The sequence below is a fragment of the Chionomys nivalis genome, chromosome 7, assembly GCF_950005125.1.
Source record: "Chionomys nivalis chromosome 7, mChiNiv1.1, whole genome shotgun sequence".
NCBI lineage: Eukaryota > Metazoa > Chordata > Mammalia > Rodentia > Cricetidae > Chionomys > Chionomys nivalis.
In genome coordinates this window covers 60,221,679-60,248,364 of record NC_080092.1, presented here as the reverse complement: position 1 = coordinate 60,248,364, position 26,686 = coordinate 60,221,679, and the positions used below count along the sequence as shown (strand labels likewise).

The 26,686-nt window shown below is 36.2% G+C and overlaps 2 protein-coding genes across 7 annotated transcripts in view; one reads left to right on the top strand and one right to left on the bottom strand.

Annotated features, from left to right (window-relative positions):
- Positions 1 to 26,686, bottom strand: part of Nf1 (neurofibromin 1) — a 258,116-nt gene that overhangs the window by 166,984 nt on the left and 64,446 nt on the right. For 4 of the 6 annotated variants that reach the window (XM_057774561.1, XM_057774566.1, XM_057774564.1 and 1 more), the window contains exons 6-15: positions 25,823 to 25,890; positions 25,523 to 25,598; positions 24,697 to 24,854; positions 20,279 to 20,452; positions 19,744 to 19,866; positions 19,203 to 19,277; positions 16,798 to 16,827; positions 11,057 to 11,188; positions 5,049 to 5,183; positions 2,332 to 2,445 (exon numbers count right to left, since the gene is read on the bottom strand). In XM_057774561.1, the coding sequence (XP_057630544.1) occupies positions 2,332 to 2,445; positions 5,049 to 5,183; positions 11,057 to 11,188; positions 16,798 to 16,827; positions 19,203 to 19,277; positions 19,744 to 19,866; positions 20,279 to 20,452; positions 24,697 to 24,854; positions 25,523 to 25,598; positions 25,823 to 25,890 (1,085 nt within the window). The remainder of the gene's footprint in view (positions 1 to 2,331; positions 2,446 to 5,048; positions 5,184 to 11,056; positions 11,189 to 16,797; positions 16,828 to 19,202; positions 19,278 to 19,743; positions 19,867 to 20,278; positions 20,453 to 24,696; positions 24,855 to 25,522; positions 25,599 to 25,822; positions 25,891 to 26,686) is intronic. The other 2 variants (XM_057774563.1, XM_057774565.1) reach the window with 1 other exon arrangement.
- On the top strand, positions 18,046 to 18,402 carry LOC130877358 (60S ribosomal protein L37). Its single transcript, XM_057774571.1, has one exon. The coding sequence runs from the start codon at positions 18,067 to 18,069 to the stop codon at positions 18,358 to 18,360; it is 294 nt and encodes a 97-aa protein (XP_057630554.1). The 5' UTR covers positions 18,046 to 18,066; the 3' UTR covers positions 18,361 to 18,402.

The following is a 26,686-nucleotide window of genomic DNA, read 5'->3' as shown; positions in this document are numbered from 1 at the left end:
CTCCTAGTATGCTGGGATTGAAAGCTTGTACCACCACTTCCAGCAAAAGTTTAATCTCTAAACAGCCAAAAGCAAAACCACAAATGATCATCAACAGACAAATGAGTAAACAATGCTATATTCATATAATTGGACACTAAAGAGAACAAAATAAGATGAACCTTAAAAAATACCAACTACTTATTACAATACAGCTCCAACAATTATGCTGAACTACTGATAAGAACTTTTATTCCTAATCTACAGTAACAAAACAAATCAATAATTAAAATGGAGGCAAGGGGCAGACAAGGGGTGAGACAGGATGAGGACTGCAAAGGAATACAAGGCTAATGTTCAGTAGTAATGGATGCTGTCTATTAATGAATGAGTGAAATATTCATAACAATCAGGAAAAAGGAACTAACATGTGCAACAATACAGAAGAATATAAAATAAATAATAAAAACCACTTCCTAATTTAAGGGGGGGTACAAAGTAAGATCACATTTAATGAATTCTATTCATGAACAACAGACATGCAGAACTAACCTGGAGTGACTGAATCAGACCAGTACATGTGGACAAGGGTAGGAGTACTACCTGCAGACAGGGAACTTTCTGGGGCAAATAGATATATTCTAAGCCTTAGATTACTTACTATATGTAAATTATATATCAATAAATTTTATTCAGATTAAAGATGTACTTTTAGGTTGTCAGTATAAAAATAAAGTTCGAAAGTAAACTTTGAGGTAATAAAGTAGCTCCGTAGGTGCACTGGCTGCCAAGTCTGACAACCTGAGTTTGATCACTGGGACCCAATGAAGGAAGAAGAGAACCAACTCCTGCAAATTATCCTCTGACCTCTACATGTATGCTGTGGTATGTACACACCCCCACACAATAAATAAGCAAATCTAATTTTGTTGCTATTTTGAGGTGGGGTTTCTCTGTGTAGCCTTGGCTATGTCAGAACTCACTCTGTAGACCAAACTGGTCTCAATCTCAGAGATCTACCTGCCTCTGCATCCTGAGTGATGGGTTTAAAGGCGTGAGTTATCAAATCCAACTATAAACATAATTTTTTAAAGTCAACTTTGCTAACGCAGGCTGCCTGTAATTTTAAAATTAGACAATACAAGTGTCAGCTAGATGAAGAAATACCAAAACACTAATATACTGCTAATGGAAATACAAAGTGATACAGCAACTTTAACAGTATTGTTTGTAGTAACCCTTAGAAATAACACTGAGTATCTCTCATTACCTCTGGCTCATCAGGTACCTGTTACATAAGCCTGGAACCCATTCAAAAGTGGAAGCAGAGTAACCCCACAAAGTTGCCCCCTGACTTCCAGACAGGTACTACAGCAAGTACACACACTTTACTCCATCACACGGAGACACAATGATAAATTTAAGGAATAAAGGAATCATAAACTTCCAAAATTCTTATACAGTGTAATCCAAATACAGCACGGCTTATGATACACAAGTATAATTTCAGCTAGTACAAGGGCTAAAGAAGGAGGATTACTTCAGGACTTAGAGACTGGACAGGAAACTATAGGCAAATCTTATTCCAAAAGCCTATCAATGTAAAGAAATTGTAAGGGCTGGTGAGATGGCTAGAGCTGATAAACATAGTAGCTATCCAAGGACAGAAACCTGAAATTTTTTCTGACCTCCACATGCACACACAATTTAAAAACAAAAACAAAGAAACAAATCCACTCCCCTCTTCTGGAATACTCAGGCAACTCACACACACAGTACATATATATATACATGCACACAAAACATCCATACAAAAAATAACTATATAAAAAATTAAATAAGTCTTAAAAAAATACTTGGTACAATGTTGTGCTGTTGCTACCTATAATGTAAAGCAAATAAACAGAGTCCCCCTCCACGGGAGCTTATAAAACATAAAGACATAAACATGTCCTTTACAGAACAGACATCCATTTTTCACTCACTGAAACTATACACCAAAGAACATCAAAAAAGTAAGTAAAGGGACTAGAGATATGGCTCCGGGGCTCAGGGATTAAAAGTATACAAGATTCTTGCAGAGGACCCAAGTGCACATTACAGCAACCACATCAGGTGGCTCACAACAGTTTATAATTCTAGCTCCAGGAATTCCAACACTGTTTTTTTGGCTTCTGTAAGCACAGCGTGCGTGCATACACACACAGAGTTTAAAAATTTAGTAAATAATTTTTTTAAAAGAAAGCATATAAAAGAGTCAAATAATTGCTTGAAAAATAAAGTTCCTAAAAAAAGAAGAATGGAGATAGTTACAATCTTTCTCTCAGGAACCTAAAATTCACTTCCCCTTACCTCCATCGCTTCCTGAGCAATCTCTGGCATGTGTGACTGAGGGACCAGTTGGACAAGGCCTGTAATTAATTCTGCTGTACTGCTTTGAGTTTCAGGGCCCTGTTTTCTTGGATTCTGCAAGAGAAAAACCAACCTCTATTTTTTATCTTATTTATTTTTTTATATGCATGTGTATCTCTCTGTTTTTGTGGCACTGAGTCATCTCCCTACATCCTTCAAACTTTATTTTTATCTCGCTTTTGGAGACAGCATTTCTCTGTGTGGCATTGGCCATCCAGGAGCTCACTCTGGAGACAAGGCTGGCTTCAAACTCACAGAGATCTGTCAGCCTCTGTCTCCTGAGTGCTGGAATTAAAGGCATGCGCCACTACTGCCTAGCTCAAACTTCAATTTTTTTTTTTTTTTTTTTTTTTTTTGGTTTTTCGAGACAGGGTTTCTCTGTGGTTTTGGAGCCTGTCCTGGAACTAGCTCTTGTAGACCAGGCTGGTCTCGAACTCACAGAGATCCGCCTGCCTCTGCCTCCCAAGTGCTGGGATTAAAGGCGTGCGCCACCACCGCCCAGCTCAAAATTTCAATTTTTAAAGAACATACTGGTAGGATTATGAGACACAAAGTAAAGCCCAACTGCAAATAGCTACTGTTTCCTTTAGAGGTGTTGAAATGTTCTAGAAATAACAAATGGGGGGGTAGTACTAAGATTGAACCTATGGCCTCATTCACAAATGTGAAGCAAGCTACAGCCTCATCATGAAATGCTGTTTTTTTAATACTATGTGAATTGTAACTCAATAAAAATATAATTTTTTAAAGTCAGGTAGTGGTGGCATATGCCTTAAATCCCAGCAAAGATAGAATTATATTACTTTTTAAAATACCATGATTGAGACTGTGTTTATATTTCTCCTATTAACGAAGGCTTAAAATTTATTTTCCTATGGTTACCGGGTAAAGTTACTTAACCACTAGATGGCAGTAAAAGAAGCAATTTCCATGAAGCAATGATGCTGTCAGAGGTAGTGACAGTTGCCTATCAAATAAAACCCTACCCACCCAACTCCACCAAACACAAAACAAAAGCCCCAGAAAGGCCAGGGTCAGGCCAGTGGTAGAATACCTGTCTGCATTACAAGACTGCTAGACTCTGGTTCAATCCCCAGAATCATCCAAGGAAAACAAAAAGGAGTTCCATAATTCTTGGAAAATAAAAAACTTTACTTAAACTCTTTTCCCTCAAACAATTCAACTCTTGTTCTTCAAACAATAACCTACTTGAACATAACTTATAGCCATGTAAACAATGCACCCCTAGTGTTATGCGACATTCATAGTGAGATGCATAACTTATGCCACACACCAGAGAAAACAAGAGAAAAAGGATTATTATTTCAGAGTCCACCTAAAAATTTTATAAAATTTTTCCAAGTCAAGGATCTAACTATTCTATGAGAATCTCAAAATTTGGGTGGACTTTCCAAAAGGTCAAAAAGCTCAAAGATTTTCTTTTGGGGTAACTGATCCTTTGGGAACTTCATCCTCTCTGTCTCTATTATCTCTCATTATCAGAGAAATTGCTCATGTGTAAATATTCTTAAATTTCAGGAGTGGGGGCAAAATGATAAAGTCCTATAATACCAGTAGGGATGGCGAGTCCAAGACCAACTCAGGATACACAGGAAGATTTTGTCTCAAAAAGAAAAAAAAAACAAAACATATGTGTGCACATGAACACATTCACACACACACACTTGAGGTTCATAGAATTCTTGAAACCACAGGCATTTAGTTATGAATGCCTGTATTTTAGTAATTTGAAGAGCACAGCAGCAAAACTGTAAAGCACCAAAGCATTTTAAAAGCCTGGCACTGAGTACAGCAATCACAAATGTTGCTTGACAGTGTTCTTCAAGGATTAGGAAAACCCAAGAAAAGTTAAACATGTCATCCTATGAACAATTCAAGTTGTTTTATTTAAACATTACTAAGGTTAATATTAACTGTCTCTTATGAATAGTAGCAGCAACCAATCTTATCACTTATTACATGCCAGGAATTGTTCTTAAAAGCCTTACACATACTATTTTACTCTTTTTAAGGATCTCTCTGTGGTAGGAACTACTATTACCTACTATTTCAGCTGAAAAACCTAAGATGCCAAGGTTAAGAAAACCACCAAGACTAATAATTAATTAGTCTTTCTCTAGATACTATGCATTTAATCCCTTCATGTAACTATCAGCTAGTTACAGTATTTAGATTATTTCTTAATTACTTTGTGCACCAAAATGATGTTCTCAGGACTCCAGAGTATCATCTGAGGCAATAAAAAGCAGAGGTACGGCAATAATTGAATAACCACTCTCATTTTTACTTTCTCTTCTAATATAGATAACAGAAGGCTGGTGAAGGAACATAGGGAGCTAGCTATAAAAGCTAACTTGCTTAGTAATAGAAAAAAATAATGAGTGGTATAGATACAGAGCATACGCTTTTATAGCTCCTTGTTCCACCTGACCCCAAAACATGCCTGACTATAATGCAAGGGCAAACGATGACACAAAAGTCCATTCGATGATGAGCGAAAGACTAGAAAATGTGGTCTAATTATATTAGGACTCTCTGGATTAGTTTTCTTGGCAATGTCTAATAGAAAGGATTTTGTCCTTTCAATTCAACAAAATTAGTGGAATAATTTCAAAGCATGTCATTAAAATACTTACACAAAGCAAAAGCTTTGGATCTGCATGAATTAGTTTCACCATGGACAAAAGAAGATACTTATAGCTCCTTGTCTCCAGGTCTGTAGGCTTTTCTTTAAATTTAAGGCTTGTTACTTTTTCTTTAAATGTAAGACTCTAGTAACAAAACAAAACATAACAGCACCTTAGTGAGAATCAGACATCAGATTCAGAATAATAGCTATACTTTATAGAAGAAAGTATTTAAAAGGCTTTGAAAACAGACACATTTCATACCACCAAATGGACACTAGTAGAGACATAAGTTAATAAGCATAAATTTAACATTGCATTTTTAAAATGTTTTTATAGCATTTTTATTATTCTTCTATATAATAATCTAATAAACTTTAATTAAAATCTAAAACACTAAAGGTATAATATCAAGTTGGTTCCTGGGTTTAAAAAAACTGGATTTCAAAATATGAAAACATAAGAGGAAAAATACTGGGTCCATATCTATACACATATACATACCGGGGAACCCAAGTTAGCAAGCATGTATCACACACACTCACACTCACTCACACACACACACACACACCCTATAGACTGTACAACATTATCAATTGTAAGATGAATCACTTTTTGGCTGTAGTAAAAGAAATGAAAAACTACCATGAATTCCAGGATACTGCACAAAGGAGCTAAATATCTACTTTCAGACAAAAGTAAAAGTACCTTCTTTACAATTGATGAACCTCTGTAGGCAAACTCTGTGTTTATAGTTTTGGTTATGAACTTGATTTTTTGTTCTGATTTCCTCTTTCAAGTTATAGAATGCATGTATTTGCCTTTTTGTCTAAGAATATTCATAAAGCAGAACTTTTTAGTGACAATGTGGTTCAGTTACAGAGATACTATGGCTGATTAAATAATTAATTCTGGCTAGGTGATGATGGCTCGTGCTTTTAATCCAGCACTGGGAGGCAGAGGCAGGTGAATCTCAGTGAGTTCGAGGCCAGCCTGGTCTACAGAGCAAGATCTAGTAAAGCCAGGAATGTTACACAGAGAAACCCTGTCTTGAAAAACTGGAGGGAAAAAAAGTAATTCTAGATGTCAGCCAATTAAAAAAAAAAAAAATTCAGGGTCTGGAGAGATGGCTCAGCGGTTAAAAGTACTGACTCCAAAGAACCTGGGTTCAATTCCCAGTACCCAAATGGTGGCTCACAACTGTCTGTAACTCCAAGATCTGATACCATCACAAAGATATACATATAGGCAAAATAATGCACATAAAAGTTAAAAAAAATTAAAAATAATCCCAACAATTGCATCCTGGATTTGGGGTCATTTTGTCTTCTCTCTAGTCTTATAACATCACAAAAAGACTCTGCTTTTGACCTGGTACCTGCAGTGAGCACAGACAGATACAGGGGCAGCAGACTGTGCAGTCTTTATTTGGCCATGACAAACATCTCTGCGGACAGACCATTTTCTTTCAGTTAACGACTAAGAGATGAGACATCCCACGATACACAGGTCTTAATTTTCAAATGTTTAAGAAATAAAATACTCAAACTCTACAACACTAAAGCAAATGTTTATCAGATGTATTTTGTAAGTTCTGTGTAATCTTTGCTCTTACTGAAGTAGATATGAGTGTGTGTGTGTGTGTTAGAGTGAGTGAGAGTGTATGTGTGTGTGTATTTCAAAGTCTAACCTGAATGAATGTGAAACCTTCGCTGAACAAATTTACTATGATATAATTGCGTATGGTGCCGCCCTTGCAGAGGAACCATACAATGCAAGGACAATCAGCTGATAGAAAACTTTTCTCTGATTAGTAATCACCTTTTAAGTAATTTTTAGTTTAATGTCAGGTACTAACATGTAGATATTGTTCTGCAGTATAACTGACTAGTAGGAAATCTAAGATTTGAGAAATTTCAAATACTTCTTTTAATTTAATGGCCATTAGTAGTCTACATAGAGTCCAGAATAATTTGCTGCTTAACAGTTTCTTAAGAAGAAATGTAAACAAACAAACAAAAACCTTCACTTGTGCTAAACTGACACATGTGCTTGGATAAAAGACAGTCAGCTACACCAGGCAAGAAATTTCTAAGTCAGAGGATCGGGTAGTCAATTAGGAACCAAAACCACCAGCTAATTCACGACTATGAGACTGGCATGATAAGAAACATCTATGCCAAGATCCTATTTATGACAAAAATAAAAAACTTCACACTTTAATTTTATTTAATCATATTTCTAGTTTTAAAATATAAATTATCATGGATGAGACAAATATTTCAAAAATTTAAAATATTACTAAAGTACAAAAAAAAACCCCGGAAACATGGGTAAAGTACTCATATGAAAACAGCTAGTTCCCATAATCAAAAGCAATATTTAAAACAGTCCTTTGAAACATGGTATCCAGACAAACAGTATGAAGGCTGGATATCAGAAAAACCTCAAAACTAACTCTGCCTGATCATTCACTGGCCACGTGGCATTTTAATTCCTTTAACAATATTTGACCTTGGTTTGCTTAGTTATCAAAACAAATCAAATTAAACACTTTCAATGAGTTGAAACAATAAAAGCCCATCCAACGCAAGATATATATAACAAAAACTCTGAGGAAACTGGCTGAGTTTATCCAAAACATTTTCAGGGCTGCTCTGTACAAGAGTCAAAAGGAGGAACTATGTTGGCTAAAAGTAAAAATAACATACTTTTATCTTGTTGAAGAAAAACAAAATCCAAACAATTAGGGTTTTTTGCTTTAAAAGAAGGTTTACAAGTATGTTTTGCCTGCTTGTGTATATGCATGTGCACCATGTACATGCTGGTGCTGGCAAAAGTCAGAAGAGGCACCAGATCCCCTGGAACTAGAGATGAGGATCTTCATGAGCCACCTTACGGGGGCTGGGAACCACTCAGGTCTTCTCTAAGAGCAAAAGTGCTCCTAACTGCTGAGCCATCTCTCCAGCCCCCAAGTAACTACTGCTTTATACCAACTAACTTACCTCCAAAATAGTAGGCAGTTGTCAAGCTTTGAAACACATATTACATTACCTATTGATAGAAAGAACCGTTTTTTTGAAAAATGATCAAACTACATGCCCATGCTGGCCTCAAATTCATGGAGATTTGTCTGCCTATGTCACCCAAGAGCTGGGATTAAAGGTGTGTTCCATGAGACCCAGTCACACAGAACTTCTGGATTGCTACTTTTGCAACAAAGTGAAGGCTTGAATTCGTTAAGTCTCCAAATGCAAGGACCAGCCTATGAGCCTGGCATCATCACCAGGCACATCTGTCACCTGTCTGCACACAAGCACAGAAAGGAGTGCTGCTTACCTTAAGGATTCCCAAACACTAAAACTTCCTCACTCTATATAACTGAGTCATATTAATTCTCTACTTCCTATATGAAAGTAGAAGTGATGAAAACATTAACCCGGGTCAGACAGAAGTGGCGCACGCCTTTAATCCCAGCACTTGGGAGGCAGAGGCAGAAAGATCTCTGAGGTCAGCCTGGTCTACAAAGTAAGTTCCAGGACAGTCAGAGCTGTTACACAGAGAAACCCTGTCTTGAAACAAAACAAACAACAACAACAACAAAAAGCAGAAAGTTTTCCTACAGCCATTACACACATACATTCAAAATTCTATACATAAGAATATACAAAGCTTTAAAACATTAGCAATAGTCAGAGAGATGGCTCAGTCGTCAAGAGTGAGTACAGCTTTATCAGGGGACCTGAGTTCAGTCCCCAGCAATCAGGTCAGATGGCTCACAATCACCTTAACTTCAGCTCTAGGGGTAATCTGATGCCTCTGGTCTACATGGGCAATTACATTCATGTGAACACACCCACACATATACTCATGTAATTAAAAATAGTAAAAATAAATCTTATAAAACACTGGGAAGGTGAAAGCAGGAAGACAGCAAGTTCGAGGTCAACCAAAGCTACATGGCCTATATCCCAAAGGAAAAAAAGCTTAAAAGCGATTCTGAAAATTAAACTTATATTGGTATTCCCAAAAATAAATAAAAATGGAAATAAAAAATTCCTATCATTGATATCCTTGAACCACAAGAAATCCTAATTATGGCTTTAAGAAAATAAAGAAAATACTGACTGTAGTATACTATAGGGCTAATAGAGTCCACTAACAACCAAATCTAATGAAAACTTTTAAATGTAAAATATATCACACTACCACTCAAAACTCTAGCTGTTCAAAGGAATAAACAAGGTTCATTTTGTTTTAGCATTCATACATAAAAATTAAATGGAGGAAGTACGAGGCTGGATATAAAACAGGAGCAAATATGTTTCTTTCATCAATTCCTGTTATATCTCCTACCAGCATAAGAGGTATAATAAACTTAGGTAATAAACACAAAACCCTTTTTTGCAATGATGAAAATTGATCCTAAGGGCCAATGTATATGAGGTAAGCACTTTACCACTGAACTATATCCCAGTACACAGTAATCCGGGGTTGGAGATACAGCTCAGTGGTATAGTTGTGCATAGTAAAGGCCCTGGTTTTGACTGTTAGCATGCTCTCCCAATGGAAAACCAAGTGTGGGGTGGGGTCAAGGAATCACTAAAGCTTAAAGGAATTAATGTCTAGTTAAATAATATTTACATAGCTATTATATGTTACCTCTAACATAGATACCCGTGACAAACTTTTTAATTGAAAATATACTGTGTACTTGTCATCACAAAAGGTCAAGTAAAGTAAGTTTGCATATTAAATTTTATCTAATAGAATACCATTGGGCCAAGAGGGTATAGTACAATACATGTCTGGCATATATGGGGGACCTGGCCTTGATCTCCAACAGTGAAGGAAAAAACAAACAAACAAACCAATGACTTGCCCTTTCAGTTATTATTTTTGAGATAAATAATGCCAAAGCTCCTTAAATAAAAAATTTCATTTGAATATCTAGTATTTTTTTTTTACATCCTCAAAAACTGCTACTGACAACTGGAAAGCAGTGAACCTAACTGTTTAAACAACAGTATTTGGTATACTTTGTATACTGATCATAGGAACTTGGAAATAAAAGCATGCCAAGGAGGAAGCTGTTTAAATTATAAGTGTGAGATGGAAAGTTTATTAGATAAAACCAATAAAGATATGCTATATTTTCTTTTGGAATGACATGATGTGACTACAATAGTAACTATACACAGAAAAGTCAAAGAAATAACAGACTTTTCTGAGGTAGTTACAAGGAGTCATATATACTTACAGCCACAGAAGCCCACTGCCATGCAAAACAGTGACTGGTTGGCATCTGACCATGTGAGCGACAGCAGCCAATAAGAATAGAAAATAAGCAGAAGACAAAGCACCACCAATCAATGTCAAGAGTTGACATGTAAAACGCTTCCTACATACAGACAGAAATCACGTACACGATCCTATCATTAGCTGTGGAAACTCACATTCCATGAGCTTTAAATTCTATATTAATAAATTTCATGGAACAATTTCAAAGTATGCCTTTGTTAAGTTTAAATAAACATCATTGTCAAAGTGCCTATCAAGTTTTGCCCAAATCTTCCTAAATGATCAATCATATTCACTAAAATGTATGTATCTTTGAGCACTGTTTTAGTCAGTTTCTAATTTTCTATGTACTATTCAGCATCAGGACATTCACTCTGACCCAATGGTCTGGTTCCATTACTCATCCTTGAAACCAAGAAACAAATCAAAACACCTAAGAAAAAGTTCAACTAAAAACAGAAGAAGAATGGTGAAGATTCACTAGGATATTACTAGCATTTTTTGGAAACTGTTCTTTAAGAAAATTAAGTTCACTTCACAGACACAGTGAAAAACAGATCCTGTTAACTAGGAGCAGTGGCACTGCGATAGACCATACACAGCACTCCTGGGAAAGGGAAGAGTCAGTCGACCCTCCAAACTCAAGTCAGCAGGAATGAGACGAAGACACTGAAAATGCAGCAGACAGGTGAAAGTCAAAACTCATGGTTTCTTACTGGTGCCATTCGTATTGCTGGGTGCGCTCCACAGCCCTGCATTGCTTTATTAAGTGTTTCACCAAACATATGTCGAAGTTCAACTGAGTGACAATATACAGCATCAATCTTAGGCCACCAATCCAATGCAGACTAGAGAAAAACGAGAGAACAGAATAAAAAAAAAAAGAATGATTATACTCTTTCACCATTGTAGTTCTAGTTTTTAGCCTTTTGTGAGAAACTTTCTAACAGCATGCAAACACACAATATGATTTTCAAAGTCTTCAAATGATGTCTTTAAGTCAAACACTAACCAGACACACTATACTTTAAAATATAATAATGAGCATGTGCAAATGAGGCTGTCCTTTCTCAATAATGTTATACTAAATTTAAAATCAAAGTATTAGGAAAATTCTTTAGCCAATCTTTGTCTTTTTTTCTTCTGTGTTTTTACACATTTCAGAAACACATGCATATATTATATATTTTTTGGTAGGTAGAATGCTATCATCACAGCTTTCTATGAGATAAGTGATTCAACACAATATTGAAAGACTATGTAAACCATTAGTTAAATGCTTACGAACAACAATAATCAACAACATGAAATTAGTAAATGAAATAAAGCTATTAGTAAAGCAATAATCTTAAAGTTGATAAGCAGATGGCACATAATACATGGAAGACTAAATGGCCACCATAAACAAAGACAGCTGATCCTAATTTTTAGCATTGTAAAAATTAAAGTGAGGCCGCTGGGGTTTTTGTATGTTAAACACGTGGTCTACCACTCACCTACATCCTCAGAATAAGCTAAGGATTTTATATTTATATGTATATATATAAATATATGTGTGTGTGTGTATATATGTATATGCATATATGTGTATATATGTATATGCATATGTGTGTGTGTATATATATTCCTATTTGTTTAGCCTACCTATGGTGCCTGTTTTAATTAAAAGTGTAGCTTTAATCACCTTTAGTTTAAATTTAATTAATATACTTCAATTTTAAATGCTTCAAAAAATGGTAATTGTGAAAATTCACTAAAGTTTGTCATCAGTTTATAGAAAAATGATCAGATAACTTTCACTACTTATATAGATTACACATGAAAACAACAGGCTTAAAAATATGAATTTTCAGCTTGTAATACTCTAGTTAAAAATCCAATATAATAACATTCACATACTAAAAATAGAGAAATTAACAGCTTCACACCTCCTACTCATGCTTTATTTTTTATTCAGAATCAAGCTAGTCTTAACATTTAAGTTTTTACTCATAACTCACAGTATTTTGAGTTTCAAATTCTATTTACAAGAAACCTAAAAGCAAAACTAACTCAGGCATAGTGGTGCACACCTTTAATCTTGACACAGAGAGGCTAAGGCAGGAGGAAGTTTAAGGATACACTGGGCAACACAAGACTTCATCTCAAAAAAATAAATAAAATAGGGGTCAGAGAAGTCGTTCAGGAGCTAAAAACACTTGCTGCTCTTACAGAGGACCCCAATTCAATATGCAGCACCCACATGGCAGCTCACAACTATCTACAACTCCACTTCCAGGGGATCCAACACCCTCTTTTGGCCTCTGTAGGCAACAAACATGCATGTGATACACAAATAAGTAAAACAACTGCACACATTAAAAATTCATTAATTAAAATTATAAATTATAGGATTTATGGTTTATCTGTCTCTCAGTTATTCAACTTAGCTAAGTCTACAAACTGACATAGTTCACTCTCTCCATCTCTCTTCATGTTGTATGTAATATCCTGACAAAAGCAACTTAAGGGCAAAGGAGTTTATTTATCTCATAGTTTCAGGTTATAGTGGCAAGAAAGTCACAGAAGCAGCGTCCGAGAGAGATGCTCACATCAAATCCATGGCCCATTAAACAGGAACAAAGAGCAGGTTGAACACATGCATTCTAGTGCTCAACTTCTTTGTCTACTCCACTGCCTAGGAAATGGTGTCACACAGCAGACAGGGCCCCTCCTACCAGTATTAACATTGTCAAGACAACCTTTCATGGGCATGCTAAAGGCTCATCCTCAGATGTGATAAAGCTGGTAACACTAACAACTAGTTAGATAACACATTTCTCAACTTTGGGCACTGATATGCCCAAGTGAATCAATGCCACTGGATTTCTATGTTTTTTAAATCACCTTAAATTAACAAAATGCTGAATGATTTAAAAAAAAGTACACTGAGTTTCTACTTCTTCCTACATGCTGCATAAAAATCGTGCCAAAATTAATAAACTAAAGAGACAGACATCCTTTTAAACAACCTATACAAATTATTGGGGAATGGGGAAGTGCTGTTTTCAGTTTTGGTTGTTATTTTCATCAGGTTTTTTGTTTGCTTGCTTGCTTGCTTTGGTTTTTCGAGACAGGGTTTCTCTGTAGCTTTGAAGCCTGTCCCGGAACTAGCTCTGTAGACCAGGCTGGCCTCAAACTCACAGAGATCCACCTGCCTCTGCCTCCCAGTGCTGGGATTAAAGGCGTGCACCACCACCACCTGGCTTCATCTGTTTGGTTTTTTTTAACACTGTCATTTCTTTAATTATGCCAAAATAGACTAAATGTTGTAACTATAATTCTTGCTTGATAGCTGTTTTGTTATAAGTAATTTTACTATGTTAAAGTTAAAACCTTCCTTTTATTTAGACAGAAAAGAGGAAATGATGTGGGATTCCCCTGTGTACGCTATGAATGTGTTTTATTACCATTGGTTAATAAAACAACTGCGTTGGCCTATGGCAGGGCATAATATAGCTAGACAGGAAAATTAAACTGAATTCAGAAAGACAGAAAGCAGAATTCAGAAGGTGGAGTTCAGAAGGTGGAGAAAAATGCCAGAGCATTGCCAATAGGCCACAACTTGGTGGAGATACATAAATACATAGAAATGGCTTAATTTGGGATGGAAGAGCTAGCTAGAAATACTCCTCAGTCATTGGCTAAGTGTTGTAATTAATACAGTTTCCTTGTGATTATTTGGGTCTGGGCAGCCAGGAAATAAAAATGCAGTTTCCATTTACAAATATGTTGCCCAAATTAGTCTAGAATTTGTTATTCTCCTGCCTTAGCCTCTTAAGTACTAAAATTCTAAGCCACCACAACCAGTTTACTGTGCAAGTGGTTTGTTTGTTTGTTTGTTTGTTTTTGGGGGGGGAGGTCGAGACAGGGTTTCTCTGAAGCATTTGGAACCTGTTCTGGAACTAGCTCTTGTAGACTAGGCTGGCCTTGAACTCACAGAGATCCACCTGCCTCTGCCTCCCCCAAGTGCTGGGATTAAAGGCATGCGCCACCAACACCCAGGTCTGTGTAAGCATTTTTGATACCTGTAAAATGCACCATAATAGTAAGTATAAACTATATATTAAATTACAGGCTTAAGATTTAATGATTTTATAATTTTCTTTTTAGTAAGGAATTAATCCATTTATTTCAAAGTAATGGATGCACATTCAAATAAAACAGGCACTAAAATTAGATATCAATTGAGTTAGTTTAAAAAGTTTAGTATTTTGGTCAGTTACTAAGTGTGTCCATTCTGAAACTAGTCAATTTAAATAGACATTTCCCCTTAATAATACTTATTTTAAAAAGTTACTTATACATGATGTGGGAGTTCCTGATGTGTGCTGCAATTACCATTAATGTATAAAAAAAAACCACAAAGCCGGGCGGTGGTGGCGCACACCTTTAATCCCAGCACTCGGGAGGCAGAGGCAGGCGGATCTCTGTGAGTTCGAGACCAGCCTGGTCTACAAAGCGAGTTCCAGGACAGGCTCCAAAGCCACAGAGAAACCCTGTCTCGAAAAAACCAAAAAAAAAAAAAAAAACAACAAAAAAAAAAAAACCACAAAAACTGCCTTGGCCTGTTGATAGGGCAGAACTTAGGTAGGCAGGGAGGACTGGACTGAATGCTGGGAGAAGGAAGGGCAGAGACAGGGAGAGGCCAATGACCCACTGCCGGAGACAGACGTGCTGAAACTTTGCTGGTAGACCACAACCTTGTGGTGATATACAGATTAATAGAAATGGATTAAATTAAGATGTAGGAGTTAGCCAATAAGAAGCTAGAGCTAATGGGCCAAGCAGTGATTTAATGAATACAGTTTCTGTGTGATTATTTCAGGGGTAAGCTACCTGGCTTGCCAGGACAAACAAGCGGACCCTCCTGCAACATATACTCATATAAGTGAATTATATATATATATATATATATATATATATATATATATATATATATATATATATATATATATATTCCTAAGAGGTTATTTAAATGATTTTTAAAATACCCTGGAAATATTTCTGTAGCCATCTCTTGAAAGAAGATTGTCTTCAATATATGAAGTATTAATAAGAAAACTACAATAATCTGCTACAAGCAAAAATCTGCAAAAAACTACTATCCCAGATGTAGCGTGTTCACTTCCATGTTTATTTCTTAATTTCCCAACTGCACATCTAAAAAGCCTACACAGGAGCCCAGTAGCAGTGGTGCACTCCTTTAATCCCGGCAGGCAGAAGCAGGTGGATCTTTGTGAGTTCAAGGCCAGCCTGAGCTACAGAGTTTCAGAACAGCCAGGGCCACACAGAGAAACCCCATCTCAATAAACAAACAAAACAAACTTATACAGATAAAATCTATAACATTGATCTTAAAACTGTAGTTTCTTTCTTGTGCATATTATTTTTTAAAAAGTGACAGTATAAACAGCATTTTAGAAACTGCTAAAAACTTACACTGCAACAAAATTCAAATAATGAATAGACTTTAAGAATTTCTAAAAGAAATTGGAATGTTTTATATCTAAACAGTACTTACAAATTGTATATGAGGACATCTCACAGAGGCAAAATAAAACTCCAAGCATCAGTTCTAATTCTATATAAACCCAGAAAAATAATAAAACTTTTATCTTTGAAGGGAACACAAAAATTTAAAAAACTGTCAACTGGATTAAGAGACATGAAAAAGGAAAACATAGAAGGCATACTGAACTAAATCATTTAAAAAGAAAGTATACATAAATAAATCTAAAATCTGGACTTCATGAAACTAGGCAAGAATTCATATGACTGGAGACAAACACATTTTCCTTCTAAAAATTTCCAGTTAAACTCTGTAATACTTGATTGTATAAATCTGCATATGAACTGTTTTAAATAGTCCTTTATAATTAAAAGTGCTTGAGAGTCAGTATTAGTTAGGCTAGCCAATAAGAAACAATTTACCAATCAATCTCTAGAGATGAGGATAACTAAAGTATAACCTGAAAGTCACTTTGGAGGACCAGTGTGGTGGCTCAGTCCTTTAACCCCAGCATTTGGAAGACAGCCAGATAGATGGGTCTCTGTAAGTATAAGGCCAGCCTGGTCTACAACAGTGTGTTTCAGGTCATCTAACACTATATAGTGAGACCTTGTCTCAAAAATAAACAAACAAACAAACAAACAAACAAATAAACAAAGACACTTCAGCATTATTTGAGCTTTTTACAGCTATTCCACTGAACGGCTTCTAATAGATATTATTTAAAGATAAGTCAGTATAGGAGCTTTATAAACACAATGTTCCCGGATGCAGACACACTCTGCTTTCACACATGCAGCACTCCTTAAAGAGGGTGCACACATTTTCACCAGGCACATTGAGGCATGCAAGGGACTAACACTCTGGCATGCTTGGAACCCAGAAAAGAGCAGCTCAGCCACTTACAGCATTGCCAAGTCCATGCTTGAGAGTGCTCTATGTATTCAATTATAGACAAAAATATTTCACAATTAAAGTAACTAATCACAGACTATTCAAATATTATAAATGTGGATTTATTAAGTTTTAACCATTTCCATAAAGTTATTTAGTTAATAAGTGGAATACTTTCTATCATTTGAATCAAAGTGGGGAGTAATATCTTATTTTTGAATTACATATAAACTTATAGGATAGACAAACGATCTTTTTGGTCTGTTCATTTTTAACTTTACAACTACACCTTTGAAGGACAATGGTCTGAGTCATTACACTGGGAAGTGTGCAGCATTTTTAAGTTTTTCCTGTAAACATATTTCATCTATATTCAGATTCATTAGACTATCCTCTATGGAACTGATTACATTTAGTATAAAGTCTACCCATAATTTAAGTCAGCAACATTCAGCTGAAGGCAGTATTGTTCCCCCAAGCGCTTAGCTGTTCATAATGCAGGAGATACAGCGTAGTTGCCATTTCATGAATTGAGCAGAAAATGATAAATGTCGTTCAAGGCACAAAGCCAGGCTGAAAACAGGGAACTACTGTCCTGAAACGTATTAGCACTCCACAAAGCAAAACGAATGTGTCACTAAGTGACTTTATCGGCAGTTATTTTTCCCTGCAAGAATATCTTTTTAAGGCCGGGCGGTGGTGGCGCATGCCTTTAATCCCAGCACTTGGGAGGCAGAGGCAGGCGGATTTCTGTGAGTTCAAGACCAGCCTGATCTACAAGAGCTAGTTTCAGGACAGGCTCCAAAACCACAGAGAAACCCTGTCTCGAAAAACCAAAAAAAAAAAAAGAATATCTTTTTAAAAAGAAAACAAAAAAGGGTGGTGGGGAGGAATATTTGGTTTAATTCAATATATCCAAGGTAAGTGAAGAAGTGGGGATTATTTTTAATTTGCAAGAGTCACAAAATGGAATTTAATTATAAATATGACAAATATACTAAGGTATCAATGATCAAAGACTTTAAGGGGAGAAGGCAGGGACAAAGTAAACAATGTGTTCATAAATGTATCATATCTTTCAATGGATAAAAGAAGAACTATAAAAAATAAAATCATAGAACATTCAAATACATAGAGTTCATAAAAGAAGCAGAATTTTTAAAAATCTAAAATCCACATCTAGGAAGTTTTTACTGTCTGTTTTTTAATTCACACGCTTATATCACAAATACCTCTCTAAAGAATTCACTTGCGCTCTTTGGCCTCGGCGGCAGAAGCAAGATGACGAAAGGAACGTCATCCTTCGGAAAGCGTCGCAACAAGACGCACACGTTGTGCCGCCGCTGTGGCTCTAAGGCCTACCACCTTCAGAAGTCTACCTGTGGCAAATGCGGCTACCCGGCCAAGCGCAAGAGAAAGTATAACTGGAGTGCCAAGGCTAAGAGACGAAACACTACCGGGACTGGGCGGATGAGGCACCTAAAAATTGTCTACCGAAGATTCAGACATGGATTCCGTGAAGGGACAACCCCTAAACCCAAGAGGGCAGCTGTTGCAGCATCCAGTTCATCGTGAGGATTTCAATCTGTCATAAAATAAATGTTCTGGTTTCCAAAATTAAAAAAAAAAAAAAAAAAAGAATTCACTTGCTTTCTCTACTATGCTTTTGCATCTTGTGAATACATCTTTTAAAATGTTAGCATTTTACAGAGAAACCCTGTCTCGAAAAACCCCCAAAAAAAAAAAACCCTAAAATGTTAGCATTTTATTCTAATTAAGGATGATTAACAGGTATAATCAAATAAGACTTAACCATTTGTAAATGTGCCATACTAGGCTATGTTATCATTATTCTTCCTTTGAAGTAAGTCAGAACATACAAACAGTTTGCTATAAAGTACTAAACTATATTTTCAGTGGCATTGCTGTCAACGGGTTTTGAACTTTAATGAAATTTTTAGGCTTACTCTCTCCAAAAGAGTCTATTAACTTTTTCCCTCTCAGTAAGAGCCTCATGTTGAGACCACACATAAAAACTACAGCTGTAGATCAAATGCTGTTATCCACCTCAGAGACACTCATGGTTTTATATAAGGTTCTAAGTAAAGAACTTGTGCTAAAACCAGCATCTTTCTTAAAAGCGGAAAATATAGGGGCTGAAGAGATGGCTCAGAGGGTAAGAGCACTGGCTGCTCTTCCAGAGGTCCTGAGCTCAATTCCTAGCAACTACATGGGGCTCACAACCATCTGTAATGAGATTTGGGGCCCTCTTCCGGCCTTCAGGAATATCAGGCAAAACACTGTAAACATAATAAATAAATAAATCCTTTAAAAAAAAGTGGAAAAATATATAACCCAAAAAAAGAAAAAGAAAGAAAAGTACTTTTTTAGTAATACAGAATACCTTTTAGACTTACATTGGTTATGATGCGGTGGAGTGAGTTTACCAACACATAGTGAAATGTAGAAGGTGAATTCTGAGCCAGGCATATCTGCCAGGGGGAAAAAAAATCATTAGCACAGAAAGGACACAATAAGAGCAAAAACTTAAATTATTTTTTTTGATAAAATTAATTTACAGTTTCAAATTAACATCAATATATAATATTTAAAAGATAATACTAAGAGGCAAGAGAGCTACCTCACAGGCTAGGAGCACTGACTGCTCTTGCAGAGGACCTAAGCTCAATTCCCAGGACCCACATGGCAGCTCACAACTATCTGTAATTCTAGTTCCAGAAGATACAATGACTCTTCTGGTCTCTGAACACATCAAGCACATACATGGTGCACAAACATACACACAGGTAAAATATCCAGATACATAAAATTTTAATAAAAAAAATCTGTTTTTTTAAAGAAATACTAATAAAAATACACCTATTCATCTTTATAGTCTCTGCACTTTATAACCATAACCACGTTAATAAACATGGTTGCATAAAACAATTTTCTTACCTTAAAGTGTTGGTTGTTATGAGGGCTTATCCGAAAGCAAGAGACAAGACAGTCAATCATGAGGTCCACATCTGCAGGTTGACTACCTCTAGAGAATGGTTTACTTGGATTAAAAAGCAGGTTCTATAAAAATCCCAACAGAAAAGAGTGGCCTTTAAATAGTCGTGAAGTATTTCTTTAACAAAGTATATGAACATAATCAACATGATCCACATCAATTACAGTAAACTTTAGTTGACAGAAAAAGCACAAAACACTGCTTACTTCTGGTAGTCGATATCAGATAAGTATATGATTCCCACCAAGCAAAATTTCTACATTAAGACCCACATATGTATATATTAAGGAAACTGTATATCATTCTTCATGTTCTCAATCTAATGAGCACAATAAAAACAAGAGCAGTTCCTTTGAACTTATTCTCAAAGTTACCTTAAATTTAGAGTTAGAAATTATCTTTAGCAGAATACTCAGACTAGAAGTTTATCCACTTAATTTACTTAAAGTCTATAGACGGGAAAGAAGAGCATATTACCTTAAGATCAACAACCATGGACTGAACTAGTAGGAAAATGACAGAGTTATCTTCCCAGTTGATGTAAGTGCTTGCTTTACACAACTTGACACAAGCAATGGCAGCACTCTCAGTCAGCTGCCTGCTTCCTCCATGGCCGGCAAGTGCTTTTCGTAAACTGTCCAAAAACAGTTTCTACGGAATTTAAATTTAGGAAGACAAGAAATCTAGTTTGTACTATTGTAGATTTATCTAAACAAAGTAGCAAATTATCAGCATCTAAAATTCAAACTATAAAAAAAAATAAAAAAAAGAAAAAAAATAAATAAATAAAATAAAATTCAAACTATAAAAAGAAAGGTTTATATTTGGCTTTCATTTCATATTTAAGGAGTCATCACTTAATCTTTCTCAAGTTAAAAAAGAACATAAAGACAAAACACTTTTCTCTGCTTTCTCTGTTGACTTTCTATAGGGATAAAAGAAACATTCCTTCCTATACATTGAAACTCAACATTAGAGTAGGTTTTATCTTATCTTCCTTTTGATGTGGTTGTGGTATATGTCAACTTGTTTCATTCTTTTCTATCACTCAAGAGTATATTCAAAATGAATCAAAGACCTCTTCTGATGATGACAATGTCCACTGGGAGTTTTCAGTCACCTATGTGCTGATTTTGTGATGTGTTCTGAACTGTTCAGGACAGGGTCAAACCTGGGTACTCTGCCAGAGCAACAGTGATCTTAAAACATTGAGCCATCTCTCCAGCATCTAAAAATACATTTCTGGCCGGGCAGTGGTGGCGCATGCCTTTAATCCCAGCACTTGGGAGGCAGAGGCAGGCGGATCTCTGTGAGTTCGAGACCAGCCTGGTCTACAAGAGCTAGTTCCAGGACAGGCTCCAAAACCACAGAGAAACCCTGTCTTGAAAAACCAAAAAATAAAAAAATAAATAAATAAAAAATAAATAAATAAATAAATAAAAATACATTTCTGTGACTTCAATACCCTCTTTGTACCTTACAAATTTCTTTCCTTGGATTTTCTGCTAGATTTCTCAGGTTTCCATCTCGTCTCCAGATAGATCTTCAAAACTAACATTTCAAAAGCTAAACTTGTCCAAAACCGAAGAATACATATTAAGTGCACATGGCACATATTTCCAAAATGAGTCACATGTTAGGCCAATAAGCAAGTCTTAATATGTTGAAAGTGGTTAAAATTAACATGTCATTTCTAATAAAGGGGAGCAGAAACTGGAAACCAGAAGCATATGGAAAACTAGAAAATTCACAAATATGTAAAAACTCAACAAAGTCTCAGCAGATAGTGAATTAAAAAAAACTCATCAGAAGAAAGAAACTAGAAACACCTTCAGGTAAAATAAGGTAACGCATCATGCAAGGGCTGTGCTGAATAAAACTTAAACCCATGAAAATAAGAAAGCTCTCAAATCAGTAACTCACAGAACTGGAAAAAGAAAAGGAAGCTAAGCCCAGAAGAAGCACATGGCAGGGATGATAAATATTGGAGAAGAGATGAATTTAACAAGACATACAATAGCAGTGGAGGGAAAAAAAAAAAACCAAAAAAGTTGATTTTTTAAAAAGTCAACAAAATTTACAAGTACTTTGGGTAGATTTTAGGCAGGGGTGGAGGTGGGCTAGAGAGATGGCAAAAGCACTTGCTGTACAAGCAGAAGGACCTGTGTCCAGATCCCAGAACCATTTAAAAAGATGAACATGGCCATTCCAAGAAAGTTGTTGGGGCTTACTGACTACCATCAGTCAGTTCTAGGTTGAGTGAGAAGCCAGCTCAAGCAAGTAAGAATCAGAGAGATAAGTAGGCCACCATGAATGTGTGCCACCCATCATAAGTGTACATGCACCATGCACATGCAGACAGAGAGCACTTGTGCATGCATGCAAACTGAAATTACTAAAGTCAAAACTAAATGTGCTGACATTACAGATTTTGAAAAAAAGACTATATTATAAAAATTATATACCAATAAACAGAATAAAAATGAAATAACAAATTCCTATAGGTACATGGTCTAGCAAAAGTAAGCCATGAAGAAACAGAAAGCATTAACAGAAATATAATAAGAAAAATCAGTAAAAGACTTCTTTACAAAGAAAAATCCAAAATCCTATGTTCATTTTGTAAATTCTATCAAACATTTTAAAATTTAGCACCAGGGCTGGAGAGATGGCTCAGTGGTTAAGAGTACTGCCTGCTCTTCCAAGGGTCCTGAGTTCAATTCCCGGCAACCACATGGTGGCTCACAACCATCTGTAATAAGGTCTGGTGCCCTCTTCTGGCCTGCAGACATACATACAGACAGAATATAGTATACATAATAAATAAATAAATATTTAAAAAAAAAAATTTAGCACCAAACCTTCTCAAGTACTTCCAAAAACTTAAAGAGAAAGGAATACTTTCTACTTCAATGTATGAGGCCAGTACGCTGCCACACTTGGAAAGCTGAGGCAAGAGGATCAAACTTTCAAGGGCAATTCATATCAAAAACAAGGGGGAAGAAAATCCTACTCAGGACTGTGAAGCTAGCAGGTATCTTGATTCCAAAGCCAAATAAAGACAGATCAAAAACAGGGCAATCTCAAGGGCAGAAAAAACCCACAAGCCAAGCCCAGTAGCAGCTTAAAATATTTTTTTCAGGTTATTTAACTTATATGTATAAGTATTTAGCTTTCATGTACCTCACCATGTACATGCCTGGTGCCTTTAGAGGTCAGGTGGAAGAGGGCTGTCAGAGTCCCCCAAATTGAAGCTAGAGGTGGTAGTGAGCTGCTACGTGGGTCCTCTCAAAGACAAACAAGCATTCTTAATTGATAAGAGAATTTTAAGATGAAAATCTTTAAAAAAAAAAAAAAAGGAAAACTTTCGAAGACAAAGCCTACATAGAGAAATACACACAAAAGACCCTGGAAAAGGTGATCAATGTGTCAATTTAATTATGGATTGCTATATAGTTTAGCTCTAGATATAACTGTAACTAGCCAGCTTAAAACTGAGGGTGAAAGCCAGACATAATGATGCACACCTTTACTCCTAGCACTCAAGAGGCAGAGGCAGGTAGAACTCTTTGAGTTTGAGGCCAGCTTAGTCTACAGAGAGGTCCAGGACAGTCAGAGCTACATATTGAGAAGCTACTCTATATTGAAGAAAAAAAAAAAAACCATAAAAAATAAATGAAGGAAGAAAGGGAAGAAGGAAGAGAAATATGAGAAAAGTGACTTTTTCCAGAGAGTGTGAAATTTTGTCTGTGAAATATACAGTGAAAATTTCTTTGTTTCAATTTAGTAAGTCTTTTTTTTTTTTTCTTTTTTACACCTATTTATTTTCTGTATGTGTCAGAATGCACCAGGGCATTTCTGCAGGAGTCAGAAGACAACTTGTAGGAGTTAATTCTGTTCTTCTACCATGTGGGATCTGGGATCCAATTCAGGTTATCAGCCTTGGTGGGAAGTGTCCAAGCAGTTTCTTTAGCCCTTATTAGTGTTGTTGTTGTTTTTGTTTTTGGGGGGGGGGGTCCGCAGTTACAAGAGCTACTGCCTAATGTGGATGCTGGAAACTGAACTCAGGTCCCCTGGAAAAGCAGAAAGTCTTAACCAATAAACTATCTCTAAAATCCCTGGGTTTTTTGGCTTGGGGGATTTTTGTTTGTTGTTTTGCTTTGTTTTGTTTTTTTGAGACAGGATTTCTCTGTGTAACAGCCCTGGCTGTCCTGGAACTAGCTCTTGTAGACTAGGCTGGCCTTGAACTCATTGAGATCTGCCTGTGCTGACTCCCTAGCTGGCATTAAAGGCATGCACCACTGCCTGGCTAATCCCTGTTTTTTAAATTAATGCTAATTAGCAAAAGTCAAAGAAAACTTGGGAACACTAAAATCTAATGATTATATAAGATTATTTTTAATTAGGTTATTTTAGCCCATAGGAAAGATTGAAACTTCTGAATTTTCATTAATTTTGTACATATAAAATTGTTAGGATAAAAATATTTCACAATGAAAAAACATATTAAATATATATTTCTAAAAAACCAATATACATATTTCCAAAAATCTCCATAAAGCTATGTAATTTTTGTAAATGGTCAGCTGTATTCAATTTATACACATAAAGTTAAATTATAAATTCTAAATATATTATAATGATGAATAAAGCAAAGTACAAGTTTAATTAACAAAAATGATCAGTTAATATCACTCAGTACTAAAAAAAACAGAGTTCAGAGCCTTCAGACACTGAGCATATTACTCATCCTTTTAAATAAACTGACTTGTGAACATGACTTTGCTAAGGCAGCCAACTGCTCGACCCACAATGGCTAGAACTAAAATGTACACCTTGAGTGAAACAGCTGCTTCCCATCAGAAAATGACGGCCATTCACTTTGCCCTCCTCACCTTATTTATGTTGTTCTCATCAAACCCCTCTTTGGATATATCCTGGATTATTTCTGGACACAAAATGAGGAGAATGATTTGGAGTGGCCAAACTGCTGCTTTACGTTTGGTGCTTTCAGCAAAACCGTCCACCAAGTCAAACAACTTTTCTGCACACTCTATGTAAAAAAATACAAATATTAAATGATCTTATTAGATAAGAAAATCCTTGGCATTAAGTTCAAATCCAGACTTATAAAAAAACAAAACAAACAAGTAAACAAACAAAAAACCTAAAGATCACAGTTTTAAAAGAATGTGTGAGAAAGGCTACCTTGACCTATCCTAGAAAAGCCCACATTTTAGAATGGCTTTTGGCATACTATTAGGGTCTTATAAAAGGAACAAAAAATTGGCAGCTTCGCAAAAGAATTCCCCGCTCCCCAGAAGTTTCTATTCTCTACTATGCAGGTATCCCCCCAAAAATCTTATTCAAAAATAAAAATAGTATTCAAAAATAAAAACAGTATTTCCTCCTCAGATATACCTACCTAAATATAAAGTCCACACACACACATACACACACGTGCTGTGAGAGAGATATCAAAATTCAATCACACATGAAGGACTAGAACTTTATTTAAAACTTATTACCTACTTGCTCCAAGGGGAAAGGACTGGAAATAATACAGAATTAGGAGAGAAAAACCATAACTCCTATTTGAGGAACAGCTGACAATAAAAGACAGAAAAGCCACTTTTAAAACAAAGTAAGCGAAAAGCAGCATGTTTTACCTCTAAGAGCTTAACAAAAACACACGCACCCCTCACCCCACACTCGGCTTACCAGCCAGATCAGTCTGCGGAATTTGGTATAGCTTTGTAAATTCATCCGGATAGTTTTCTACCCAGTTCCAAAAGGCCTACGAGTAACAAAATATGTGCTTTTATATGAAAGCAGTCAATATTTCCAATATATTAAATAGCACAGAACCTAAACTTTCTTCATAAAAATACTGTACTGCATTCTTTCCACTATGGCAATGTAAAACTACCACACGAGATCTGACTTTCCTATATCAAGGTATAAACACAGCACACTTTGCACCTGACACCAGACCTGGGTGCGCAGGAGGCTGGGGCTTACCTTTTCTAGGCTGTTTATGACTGCTAACTGGGCCACCTTCTTCAGGGCTTTAAATTTAAATGCTGTTTCTGGAGGGAAAAAATTTTGTTTTATTAACTCTCAATTATTTAACACAAATACAATTGAGAACTATTATAAAATAATTCTATATGCTATTTTGGTTCTTTTTTTTTTTATTTTTCAGGTTTTTTCGAGACAGGGTTTTTCTGTAGCTTTGGAACTCGCCCTATAGACCAGGCTGGCCTCGAACTCACAGATATCCACCTGCCTCTACCTCCTGAGTGCTGGGATCAAAGGCATGAACCACCAATATTATTAATAAGCAATTTAACAGTAAAAATAAATATAAACCCCAAACTCAGGAGCTACATTGATAAAGAAGGAAAAAAGGAAAAGGCAAACATGCCTTGAACTTCAGGTTTTACCTTTGCTCTATTTTTTAATGTTTACAAATAAACAAACAAACAAACAAACATGGGAATGGGCCGGGCGGTAGTGGTGCACGCCATTAATCCCAGCACTTGGGAGGCAGAGGCAGGCAGATCTCTGTGAGCTCGAGGCCAGCCTGGTCTACAAGAGCTAGTTCCAGGACAGGCTCCAAAGCTACAGAGAAACCCTGTTTTGAAAAATCTCACACACATATACACACACACACACACACACACACACACACACACATACACACACCAAAAAAACAAAACCAAAAACATGGAGATGGAAAGATGGCTCAGAGGTTGATTGAGTGCACTAGACACTCTTCCAGGCGACCTGGGTTTGATACCCATCACCCACATGGTGGCTCAGGCACCCTCTTCTGGTCTCTGCAGGCACCAAACAGCAGACACTCACAAGCTACAGACACAT